This window comes from Entelurus aequoreus, linkage group LG02 (assembly GCF_033978785.1).
Source record: "Entelurus aequoreus isolate RoL-2023_Sb linkage group LG02, RoL_Eaeq_v1.1, whole genome shotgun sequence".
In the NCBI taxonomy this organism is placed as follows: domain Eukaryota; kingdom Metazoa; phylum Chordata; class Actinopteri; order Syngnathiformes; family Syngnathidae; genus Entelurus; species Entelurus aequoreus.
The window spans coordinates 50,885,139-50,898,125 of NC_084732.1; the positions used below are offsets into that span (position 1 = coordinate 50,885,139).

The 12,987-nt window shown below is 45.9% G+C and overlaps 2 protein-coding genes across 6 annotated transcripts in view; one reads left to right on the forward strand and one right to left on the reverse strand.

The window, feature by feature from the left end:
• The window catches only part of sbf2 (SET binding factor 2), a 259,041-nt gene extending 256,727 nt beyond the window's left edge, over positions 1-2,314 (forward strand). For all 5 annotated transcript variants that reach the window (XM_062028691.1, XM_062028699.1, XM_062028716.1 and 2 more), the window contains one exon: positions 1,445-2,314. In XM_062028691.1, the coding sequence (XP_061884675.1) occupies positions 1,445-1,543 (99 nt within the window). In that variant the 3' untranslated portion in view covers positions 1,544-2,314. The remainder of the gene's footprint in view (positions 1-1,444) is intronic.
• The window catches only part of LOC133635554 (uncharacterized), a 318,673-nt gene that overhangs the window by 30,106 nt on the left and 275,580 nt on the right, over positions 1-12,987 (reverse strand). The gene's annotated exons all lie outside the window — the stretch shown is intronic.

The window sequence follows — 12,987 nt, forward strand, 5'->3', positions numbered from 1 at the left end:
GTGCCAAGTGCACATATGGACACCCTTATGTTTGAACATGGTGTTTGTTATGGACAATCTGTGACGGGCACAAAAGTCCAATAACAAAACACCGCTCGGGTTCAGATCCGGGCAGCCATTCTTCCCAATCACGCCTCTCCAGGTTTCACTGTCGCTGCCAACATGAGCATTGAAGTCCCCCAGTAGAACGAGGGAATCACCCGGGGGAGCACTCTCAAGTACTCCCTCGAGTGAATCCAAAAAGGGTGGGTACTCTGAGCTGTGGTTTGGCGCGTAAGCGCAAACCACAGTCAGGACCCGTTCCCCCAGTGAGTCCGACTATGTCTAGTCGGAACTTCTCCACCTCGCGCACTAGCTCAGGCTCCTTCCCCCCCAGCGAGGTGACGTTCCACGTCCCAAGAGCTAGCTTCTGTAGCCGAGGATCGGACCGCCAAGTGCCCTGCCTTCGGCTGCCGCCCAGCTCACATCGCACCCGACCTCTATGACCCCTGCTATGGGTGGTGAGCCCATTGGAGGGGGAACCCACGTTGCCTCTTCGGGCTGTGCCCGGCCGGGCCCCATGGGGACAGGCCCGGCCACCAGGCGCTCGCCATCGTGCCCCACCTCCGGGCCTGGCTCCAGAGGGGGGCCCCGGTGACCCGCGTCCGGGCGAGGGAAATCTGGGTCCATAGGTTTTATTTTTCATTGAGGTCTTCGAGGTCTACAGTAGAGTCGTGTGTAGTAAATATTGCAATATAGTTCAAGTATGTACAGTAGTCGTATGTAGTAAACATTGCCAAATATTTAAAGTCTGTATAGTAGTACAGTAAAGTATGTAGAGTAGTATGTGTAGTAAATATTACAATATATTTACAGTATCTACAGTACAGTAGTATGTAGTAAATAATTAAATATAAAGTATGTGTAGTACAGTAGTGCATAATAAATATTAGTTTGTACAGTTTTAGTATACATTAGTTTTTAAAGTAGTCGTATGTAGTAAATCTTGCAATATATTTACAGTATGTACAGTAGTCGTATGTAGTAAATATTGCAATATAGTTCCAGTATGTACAGTAGAGTTGTATGTAGTAAATATTGCAACATATTTACAGTATGTACAGTAGTATGTGTAGTAAATATTACAATATATTTACAGTATGTACAGTAGTATGTATCGTACAGCAGTATATAATATTAGTTTGTACAGTACAGTAGTATTCATCAAATATTAGTTTGTACCTTAGAGTCGTACGTAGTAATATTGCATTATATTTACAGTTTGGACAGTAGAGTCGTACGTAGTAAATATTGCATTATATTTACAGTTTGGACAGTAGAGTCGTATGTAGTAAATATTGCAATATATTTACAGCATGTACAGTAGAGTGAGTAAAGGGCATGTACTCCCCAGCTTGGCAAAGTCAGCCCATCAACAATGTGATGTTTGCTTGTGTTGTTGCAGCTGAAGACCAGCAAGCGAGTGTACAACTTCTGTGCGTCAGACGCGGCGAGTGCTCAGCTGTGGATGGACAAGATCCAAAACTGCATCTCTGACGCTTGAGAGCCGCTCCATCGCAAGGTTATCAAGGTCGTACGGGGAACATCAAAGGCAGCACGGGAGATTCGACAGCTTCTTTTCTCAAGGAGCAGCATTGACTGAGAAAGCGTCTGCGATTGGAGGAACGACACACTCACGTCTGCACTGCTCTTCTTAACACTCATAAGCAATATGACACTTAAGTTGTTTTCCTCCCAGCTTCTTTGTCAACCTCAAATGAACTCACAGATGTTTCATACAATTAGTTTGCACTTGCAGCTCCTAACGTATGCACTCATAAGCAGACAGAAGACATGATGATGATTATTATAAATATGATTATTCGCTTCTTTGTGACATGTTCTATTAAAAAAACAGTTTGCACAGCTGGTTAAAAAGTGACCTGACATTATTATTGTATTTAAATGTTTGCTCCATGTTAGTCAGGTCTAATAACCAATGGTTACATGTATCATAAATTATTTTTTTTATCACATTTCTTTCTGTAAATATGTTTGTTTTATGACCTTTTCTAACCTTCCTGGTGTGACTAATAAGTGTTTTGTTTTTAAGTTACTGGTGCAATTACCGGAGTGGCCTGTTCCTGTTGGTCAAAATGACTTCAAATGTTTGTAAGGTTTTTATTCAAGAAACATCGTGCAGTTTTTACACACAAAAGAAAATGAAGCTATTCAAAGATATCTGAGGCTTTTTTGTTGTTGTTACCGAATCTTTGTACCATGTTTTTGTGTGCACTAATTTTTATGGAAATAAATCAAACCAACCTGAAAGCCACTTTCTTTTTGACAAAAGAGCATTCATCATTGAGGTGTAAGTAACTTCATTTGAATGACTTTATTGAGCTACAGTGCATACGGAATGTATTCACTAGTGATGTGCGATACCATTCATTTTCTTTCCGATCTGAATACGAATAAAAGTCAGGCTGATACTTGGTCCAAATATACCTAATGTGTCTGCTAAAATTTAAATAGTTGTGCATTTAAAATAATAATAATAACTCATAGTATGAAGAATAAAATAGTTATTTATTTTAAACTATGAAGTATATTGAGGCGTGAATGGCAATATAACCAAGCTAACAGAAAAAAGACTTCCCTCTCCCCAGCCACTTTGTCCAGCTCCTCTCGGGGGATCCCGAGGCGTTTCCTGGCCAGCCGGGAGACATAGTCTTCCCAACGTGTCCTGGGTCTTCCCCGTGGCCTCCTACCTGTCGGACGTGCCTGAAACACCTCCCTATGGAGGCGTTCGGGTGGCATCCTGACCAGATGCCCGAACCACCTCATCTGGCTCCTCTCGATGTGGAGGAGCAGCGGCTTTACTTTGAGCTCCTCCCGGATGACAGAGCTTCTCACCCTATCTCTAAGGGAGAGCCCCGCCACCCGGCGGAGGAAACTCATTTCGGCCGCTTGTACCCATGATCTTGTCCTTTCGGTCATGACCCAAAGCTCATGACCATAGGTGAGGATGGGAACGTAGATCGACCGGTAAATTGAGAGCTTTGCCTTCCGGCTAAGCTTCATCTTCACCACAACGGATCGATACAGCGTCCGCATTAATGAAGACGCCGCACCGATCCGCCTGTCGACTTCACGATCCACTCTTCCCTCACTCGTGAACAAGACTCCGAGGTACTTGAACTCCTCCACTTGGGGCAAGATCTCCTCCCCAACCCGGAGATGGCACTCCACCCTTTTCCGGGCGAGAACCATGGACTCGGACTTGGAGGTGCTGATTCTCATCCCAGTCGCTTCACACTCGCCTGCGAACCGATCCAGTGAGAGCTGAAGATCCTGGCCAGATGAAGCCATCAGGACCAAATCATCTGCAAAAAGCAGAGACCTAATCCTGCAGCCACCAAACCGGATACCCTCAACGCCCTGACTGCGCCTAGAAATTCTGTTCATAAAAGTTATGAAAAGAATCGGTGACAAAGGGCAGCCTTGGCGGAGACCAACCCTCACTGGAAACGGGAGCGGGAGCGGACCGCCACAATCAGAAAGTCTGTTACCCCATACTCTCTGAGCACTTCTCACGGTTGAATGCCTTCTCCAAGTCCACAAAGCACATGTAGACTGGTTGGGCAAACTCCCATGCACCCTCAAGGACCCTGCCGATAGTATAGAGCTGGTCCACAGTTCCACGACCAGGACGAAAACCACACTGTTCCTCCTGAATCCGAGGTTCGACTATCCGGCGTAGCCTCCTCTCCAGTACACCGGAATAGACCTTACCGGGAAAGCTGAGGAGTGTGATCCCACGATAGTTGGAACACACCCTCCGGTTCCCCTTCTTAAAGAGAGGAACCACCACCCCGGTCTGCCAATCCAGAGGTACCGCCCCCGATGTCCACGCGATGTTGCAGAGTCTTGTCAACCAAGACAGCCCCACAGCATCCAGAGCCTTAAGGAACTCCGGGCGGATCTCATCCACCCCCGGGGCCTTGCCACCGAGGAGCTTTTTAACTACCTCAGCAACCTCAGCCCCAGAAATAGGAGAGCCCACCACAGATTCCCCAGGCACTGCTTCCTCATAGGAAGACGTGTTGGTAGGATTGAGGAGGTCTTCAAAGTATTCCCTCCACCGATCCACAACATCCACAGTCGAGGTCAGCATAATAACATCCCCACCATACACAGTGTTGAAATTGCACTGCTTCCCTTTCCTGAGGCGGAGGATGGTGGTCCAGAATCGCTTCGAAGCCATCTGGAAGTCGTTTTCCATGGCTTCCCCGAACTCCTCTCATGTCCGAGTTTTTGCCTCCGCGACCGCTGAAGCCGCACACCGCTTAGCCTGTCGGTACCCGTCCGCTGCCTCCGGAGTCCTATGAGCCAAAAGAACCCGATAGGACTCTTTTTTCAGCTTGACGGCATCCCTCACCGCTGGTGTCCACCAGCGGGTTCTAGGATTACCGCCACGACCGGCACCAACCACCTTGCAGCCACAGCTCCAATCGGTCGCCTCGACAATAGAAGTACGGAACATGGTCCACTCAGACTCAATGTCCAGCACCTCCCTCGTGACATGTTCAAAGTTCTTACGGAAGCGGGAATTGAAACTCTCTTTGACAGGAGACTCTGCTAGGTGTTCCCAGCAGACCCTCACAATGCGTTTGGGCCTGCCAGGTCTGTCCGGCATCCTCCCCCACCATCGTAGCCAACTCACCACCAGGTGGTGATCGGTAGAAAGTTTCGCCCCTCTCTTCACTCGAAGTGTCCAAAACATGAGACCGCAAATCCGATGACAAAACTACAAAATCGATATTGGAACTGCGGCCTAGGGTGTCCTGGTGCCAAGTGCACATATGGACACCCTTATGTTTGAACGTGGTGTTCGTTATGGATAATCTGTGACGAGCACAAAAGTCCAATAACAAAACACCACTCGGGTTCCGATGCGGGCGGCCATTCTTCCCAATCACGCATCTCCAGAATTCACTGTCGATGCCAATATGAGCGTTGAAGTCCCCCAGTAGAACGGGGGAATCACCCAGGGGAGCACTAAAAAGTTAATCACAATTCAGTTACATGAACATGTTAACATAAAAATACTAAACATGTAAACAACACAACAATGACACATTAGCTCATTCATTGTTTATACTGTGTTCCTGTTAATGATACACAATATCTCAAATAACAAAATAATTTATATTAGGGGTATAAAGATCTGTTATAGACAGTATTGATATTTCAGTATCGATCCGCTCATCACTAGTATTCACAGCGCTTCTCTTATACCATGTTTTATGTTACAGCCTTGTTCCAAAATATATTGTATCAATTTTTGTCCTCAAGATTCTACAGACAATTTAATTGTTTTGCAAATTTATTATAAAAAATAAATCACATATACGTAAGTATTCAGAGCATTTGTTCAATACTTTTTGAATACGAAGCACACCTATCTTTGGGAAGTTTGCCCATTCCAAATATCGAGCAAAGGCTGTAAATATGTATGTACATGTGATTTTTTTATTTATGTAGTCGATACTTTAATGATTACATTAATATGTTTTTTAAATCTAACAATCTTGTCATTTTGTATTGTTTATAAACTCAGGAAATATGTCATCTAACCTGATGGAGCTTTAGAGGTTCTACAAAGAGGATTTGGAAAATAGGAAAGGGTGAAATTGCCCATTCCTCCAGCGGTCTACCTGCACGTCAGGGAGAAACAGCACTCCTTTGAGAACAAAAATATTCAGATTCTGGACAGGGAGGACGAATGGTATGAAAGAGGAGTGAGGGAAGCCATCTATGTTAAGGTCGAAAAAACATTCCTGAACAGAGGAGGTGGTCTGCGACACCACCTGTCTCCCACATACAACACTGTCCTTTCAAATAGCAAGGCACAAATGGCCATTTGTTTACAACTGAATGGAATGCTTACGCGGGGGATTCTGACTATTTTGGACTAGTAGTAGTCTGACCACAGCGATTGTTCTGCCACACAATACCTAACAATGCTAACAAGGGGAAATTACACTTCAATGACTGCCGTTGGCTTTGACAGTTACAGTTGCTCGTTTGCATCAAAACAGTTGTTTTTCTCACTACCATAGGGCGAAATCATCCTTGCCGAGGCACACCCTCCTGGTTTTTGGAGTATAATCATTTGGGGTTTTGACACCAGCAGCTAGACTAGATCTGACCAATCTAAGTCTATGAGCACAAACGGATGAGCGGCGATACGTCTTCCAAGACAAACCCAACAGTCCAGTTGCAAACGATTGAATGCCCTGAGATGACAATGACCTGGATGAATAACAACATTCATAGACACGTTATACTACAGTGCAGAACCACAATAATAATTATTCCGTCCTATGTGTCTGTGTCCGTGACGTAAACAAGTTGACAGATAGCTAACATGAAGATCCCAGGGAAAGGGAAGAAAGAGTCCAGGCCTTTATTAAGGCTGTGAATCTTTGGGTGTCCCACGATTCGATTCAATATCGATTCTTGGGGGTCACAATTCGATTCAAAATCGATTTTTTTTTCAATTCCACACGATTCTCGATTCAAAAACGATTTTTTTCCCGATTCAAAACGATTCTCTATTCATTCAATACTTAGGATTTCAGCAGGATCTACCCCAGTCTGCTGACATGCAAGCAGAGTAGTAGATTTTTGTAAAAAGCTTTTATAATTGTAAAGGACAATGTTTTATCAACTGATTGCAATAATGTACATTTGTTTTAACTATTAAATGAACCAAAAATATGACTTATTTTATCTTTGTGAAAATATTGGACACAGTGTGTTGTCAAGCTTATGAGATGTGATGCAAGGGTATGTCACTGTGACACTGTTCATTTTTTTAATTTTTATAAATGTCTAATGATAATGTCAATGAGGGATTTTTAATCACTGCTATGTTGAAATTGTAACTAATATTGATACTGTTGTCGATAATATTCATTTTTGTTTCACTACTTTTGGTTTGTTCTGTGTCGTGTTTGTGTCTCCTCTCAATTGCTCTGTTTATTGCAGTTCTGAGTGTTGCTGAGTCAGGTTTGGTTTTGGAATTGGATTGCATTGTAATGGTATTGCGGTGTATTGTTTTGTTGGATTGCTTAATTAAAAAATTTTAAAAAATTAAAAAATATATAATACTTTTTTTTTTTTTTAAATAGATTTTTGAAAATGAAAATCAATTTTGAATCGCACAACGTGAGAATCGCGATTAAAATTTGAATCGATTTTTTTCCCACACCCCTACCTTTTATCTTTGAGAAGCTTTAGTGGTTTTCACAGAGAATGCACTTTTCCCTCCTTCTTGTCTTATAGGTCATTTATTTCTTTGTTTTCTCTTTTCCTTGTTTCCCTTTTGTTTTTATCTTCTCTTCTTTATTTATGTTTGTAAAACTGTATAAAGAGACACAAAATATATGTCAAATAAACACTACTAAGTAACTACATTTCCATAAATGTTTGTTGCATAACATGTTTTCACACATACACACACACAGCCCATACAATAGCATGTAAACAGTGCTCATAAACGTATGTAAATAGCCCTACATAGCCCATGTAACACTCAAAGCCACACATGAATAAGATTTACATTTACAAACATTGCACCCTCCCTTAAAGGAGTGAGCTAGCGAGCAAAGAAGCTACATGCTAAGTAGCAACAAGCTAAACAGGAGAACAAGCTATCGTTGCACAGTACTATTTCTACATTTACATGCGCACACAACGTCTTCATGTCACTCATAAAACAGACACAGGACTTACAATTTTTCCAAGGCACTTTGTGGGAAGAAACAACAAACTTGGAGCGCTGAAACACGTAAATCTGTCTCGTGTGTAAACGAGTGAGCGTCTAACTGTCACACGGAGACTACCGGAAACTATAGGAGGGAGCAACTCGCCTTTAAAATAAAGGTCCCTTCTCATTACCTGATAATGTTACGTCACACTCCCCGCCTGGTATAAATACTATACCACTATTTTGAACTGCAGTAGGAACATGCTTGATACAAATTACAGAAACTTAACTTAACTTAGTCTGTATCATTAGCTGCCAAGAGAAGGACCGTCTCAGCGACAGGCCTCAGAAAAGTCTTTGCAGATCCAGATCTTGTGACATTGAGTTCTATCTTCCTGACCTTCCCATCCTGGTCGGGGAAAGTCTTTGTGACAAGAGCCAGGGGCCACTCGTTCCTCTTAGCTTGATTGTCTTTGAGCAACACGAGGTCGCCCTCCTTCATATTAGGCTTGACATCTTGCCACTTGTTGCAAATTTGAAGTGTGGGAAGGTATTTACGCCTCCATCTGTGCCAAAATGTGTTGGCGAGATGCTGCGCCTTCCTCCACTGTTGGCGGTAGAGATCCTTGTTGTCGAAGACATGACCCTGATGTTTGACCTTTTGGTGGTCGTGTCTCAGAAGGAGCTTCCCAATTTGGTTGTGGGCTGGAATGATAATAGGAAACTGTTCTCCAATGTGGCATGCTGGAGCCTTCCTCTTATCCTTAAAAGTCCCTTTTCATCCATGTAAGGGTCCAGCTTTCTTGGGGAACTATCTTTTGGAATGTTTTTCCCAGCAGCCAAGTAGTCGAGCTCAGTTCTGTAAGTCTCTTTTTGCACACAACTAATTATGAGAGTCTCTGCTTTTGATAGTTGTTGTGCTGTACAGCGTGTAGTGATATCGCCGGTCATGACTGATGTTCTTTTACGTTCCAGCATGTTGGTTATGGAAGCGATAGCCCGTACTAATTACTTCGATGTGGAAAATCGCCCAAACCGATGAGAACCCAGTTTAGAGTGAGGAATGGAGAGTGCTGTAGCATGGGACCGTACCTCGCTGTCAGTGTCTGGGTCGACGAGCTTGTGATGTTCCATTTCAGAGCTGGGAACTTCATCAGGCAGGTACAGAAAGGTGGGTCCTGTGAGCCATGTAGTGTTCGTAAGCTCCATTGCAGGAACTGATCGTGTAGCATGATCTGCTGGGTTTTGAGCTGTGTGGACGTAGTGCCACTGATCTGGTTTGGTTGACCTTCTGATTCGCTGCACCCTGTTGCAGACGTACACGTAGAATCGCCTGGTCTGGTTGTAGATGTATTCCAGAACGATTCTGCTGTCTGTATAGAAATGCATTGTGTCGATACAAATATCCAGCTCTCTCTGTACCAACTCTGCCATTTCCACTGCAAGTACAGCAGCTTCCAATTCCAGTCTTGGAATAGTGTTGGCGGATGGAGGTGCTAGTTTCGCCTTTCCCAGGACAAAACCGATGTGGCACCCTCCATCTCTGTCAATTACTTTGAGGTAGCCTACGGCAGCGATAGCCTTTACTGAAGCGTCAGAGGAAAAAATGAAGTTCTCTTTTCTGTGGGGTAGACAAGATGGTAGGTGAGTACGCTCTAGGTATCCTGATGTCCTGCAGATCTTGTAATGAATATTTCTACATCTTCCATTCAGCTTCCTTTGTCTTTGGTAGAGGGGCGTCCCAGTCGAGGGCTTCCTTGCAAGCCAGTTCTCGGAGTAGAAACTTCCCTTGAATGACGACTGGAGCTACAAGACCGAGAGGGTCGAACAGGCTGTTCACTACTGCTAGAGCACCTGTACGGCTGAAGGGTTTCTCTGTGGCTATTGTTTTGTAGGTGAAGATGTCATACTTTAGCTCCCAGCTGAGTCCCAAACTGTGTTGGACGAGAATGGAGTTGTCGTCGAAATCTAAGTTTTGCAATCCTCCTGCACGATCTTCCTGAGAGAAGGCTTTAGCACATTAGAGCAGTTGGATGCTATCTTGTGGAGTCTCAGGTTTGAATCAGCCAACAGCTTCTGTGTCCTTGTCAGCAGATCGAGGGCTTCCGTGGCTGAGGGTAGCGACGTGAGCCCGTCGTCGACGTAGAAGTCGCGTTCCACAAAGTGCTTGGCATCCATCCTGTGTTCCTCTGCTGCATGTTCTGCTGCACGGTGAAGCCCTGTAGATGGCTACTGCTGGGGAGTGTGAGTTACCGAATATATGGACTTTCATGCGGTACTCTACAATCTCTTGGCCGCGGTCATTTTCTTTGAACCACAAGAAGCGCAAAAAGTCTCTGTTGTCTTCGCGAACGACAAAGCTGTGGAACATTTGTTCAATGTCTGCTATAACAGCAGCAGTCTCTCTTCTGAAGCGCAGCAACACGCCGAGCAAACTGTTGTTTAGATCCGGCCCAGTAAGTAGTACGTCATTCAGGGATATGCCATGATGTTGAGCACTTGAGTTGAAGACGACCCTGATCTTGTCCGGCTTCTGGGGGTGATAAGACACCAAAAATAGGTAAGTACCAGCACTCACCTCCTTCCTCTAGTGGCGGTGCCAACTCAGCATGGTTGCGATCAAAGATGTTCTGCATGAAGGCAAAGAAGTCATTCTTCATCTTTGGCTTTCTTTCAAAGGTGCGACAAAGAGTGGTAAGTCTGCTGAACTTGTTCTCTATTGTTTGGGAGTCGTTGACGGGGAGATCTGAATGGAAGCGGTGCCACCCAGCTGTTGGTGTCATCCATTGTCATCTCTCTGTCCATGAAATTCAGGAACATTCGGAAAGTCCTACTTGATCATCATCCTTAGTGCTCTGGAAGATCGTGTTGCCCAAGTTGCTGTCATCGAGGACATGGATGCTGAATTTAAGGCTGCGAGAAGAAGTTGCATTGTGTACTTTGGAGCTGAACCTTTCCTTGACCTGAAGCTGGTTGGGACATGGAGTGAGGAGAGATGGTCTTCCATTTTCAAGCACCCTGGTACGGTAGGAGTCACAGCTGCCGCTTTGTGGGCTGCCCCGACACACACATCCCCTACGACGACCCAGCCAAGATCCAGTCGTTGGGCGAAGGGGGCACTATGAGGACCGTTACACTGCTCTCTGACTTTATGGAGCTGAAGGACGTCGCGTCCAAGAAGTATTAGTATCTGGGCTTCAGGGTCCAGACGTGGGATCATGTCAGCGATGGACTTCAAGATGTAAAATACAATGCCCCACAGCATCCATAGCCTTAAGGAACTCCTTGCGGATCTCATCCACCCCCGGGGCCTTGCCACCGAGGAGCTTTTTAACTACCTCAGCAACCTCAGCCCCAGAAATAGGAGATCCCACCACAGATTCCCCAGTCACTGCTTCCTCATAGGAAGACGTGTTGGTGGGATTGAGGAGGTCTTCGAAGTATTCCCTCCACCGATCCACATCATCCGCAGTCGAGGTCAGCAGAATACCATCCTCACCATACACGGTGTTGATAGTGCACTGCTTCCCCTTCCTGAGGCGGCGGATGGTGGTCCAGAATCCCTTCGAAGCCGTCTGGAACTCGTTTTCCATGGTTTCCCTGAACTCCTCCCATGTCCGAGTTTTTGCCTCCGCGACCGCTGAAGCCGCACACCGCTTGGCCTGTCAGTACCTGTCCGCTGCATCAGGAGTCCTATGAGCCAAAAGAACCCGATAGGACTCCTTCTTCAGCTTGACGGCATCCCTCACCGCTGGTGTCCACCAACAGGTTCTAGGATTACCGCCACGACAGGCACCAACTACCTTGCGGCCACAGCTCCAATCGGCCACCCCAACAATAGAGGCGCGGAACATGGTCCACTCGGACTCAATGTCCAGCACCTCCCTCGTGACATGTTCAAAGTTCTTCCGGAGGTGGGAATTGAAACTCTCTCTGACAGGAGACTCTGCCAGACGTTCCCAGCAAACCCTCACAATGCGTTTGGGCCTGCCAGGTCTGTCCGGCATCCTCCCCCACCATCCCAGCCAACTCACCACCAGGTGGTGATCGGTAGAAAGCTCCGCCCCTCTCTTCACCCGAGTGTCCAAAACATGAGGCCGCAAATCCGATGACACAACTACAAAGTCGATCATGGAACTGCGGCCTAGGGTGTCCTGGTGCCAAGTGCACATATGGACACCCTTATGCTTGAACATGGTGTTCGTTATGGACAATCCGTGACGGGAACAAAAGTCCAATAACAAAACACCACTCGGGTTCAGCTCCTCTCTGAGCTGCCACCTTACTGTGGTAGAGGAGTTTGCGTGTCCCAATGATCCTAGGAGCTATGTTGTCCGGGGGCTTCCATGCCCCCTGGTAGGGTCTCCCAAGACAAACAGGTCCTAAGTGAGGGATCAGACAAAGAGCAGCTCAAAGACTTCTATGGAAATACAAGAACTGAGACTCGGATTTCCCTCGCCCAGACGCGGGTCACCGGAGCCTCCCTCTGGAGCCAAGCCCGGAGTTGGGGCACGATGGCGAGCGCCTGGTGGCCGGGCCTGTCCCCATGGGGCCAGGCCGGGCACAGCCCGAAGAGGCAACGTGGGTCCCCCCTCCAATGGGCTCACCACCCATAGCAGGGGCCATAGAGGTCGGCTACAATATGTATGTATGTGTATATACAGTATATATATATATATATATATATATATATATATATATATATATATATTGTAGGAAAAATTGTATGTAATATATCAAAAAACTTTCCACTCTTTTCCTGTGGGCACGATGAGAGATGTCTTTGTTGTACCAAGCGGGGGCTTTGGAGGATGCGACAGGTATACGATGGAAGGAGACGGGAGGTGTTGTCAGGAAACCGGCACAGCTGGACCGAGGGCTTCAAAGGGGACAGATGACAGGATCTGCTCAACTTCCAGAGGAACGCCTTTGAAGAGTCTTACGAACTCTCTCTGAACTATTTGGTAACCGAGGGCAACGCTATTTACGACCCGCTGCCCTCTTGAAGTAGCTGGAGCCAGGATGAGCAGAGGCCGAGACATCCTTTCCTTTTGTCTTCGATGTGACCAAGAACAGTGACTGTTTTGCATACTTCCTATACCTGCTGTGGCACGTGTTGGTGCGTGAACATTGAATGTCTAAAATAAAAGAGGAGACGAGATCTTCCTTCGGCAGAGCGTGGGTGACACTGTAGAGGTTGCAGTGTCGGCACGTGATCTCCTCAGCTGAGT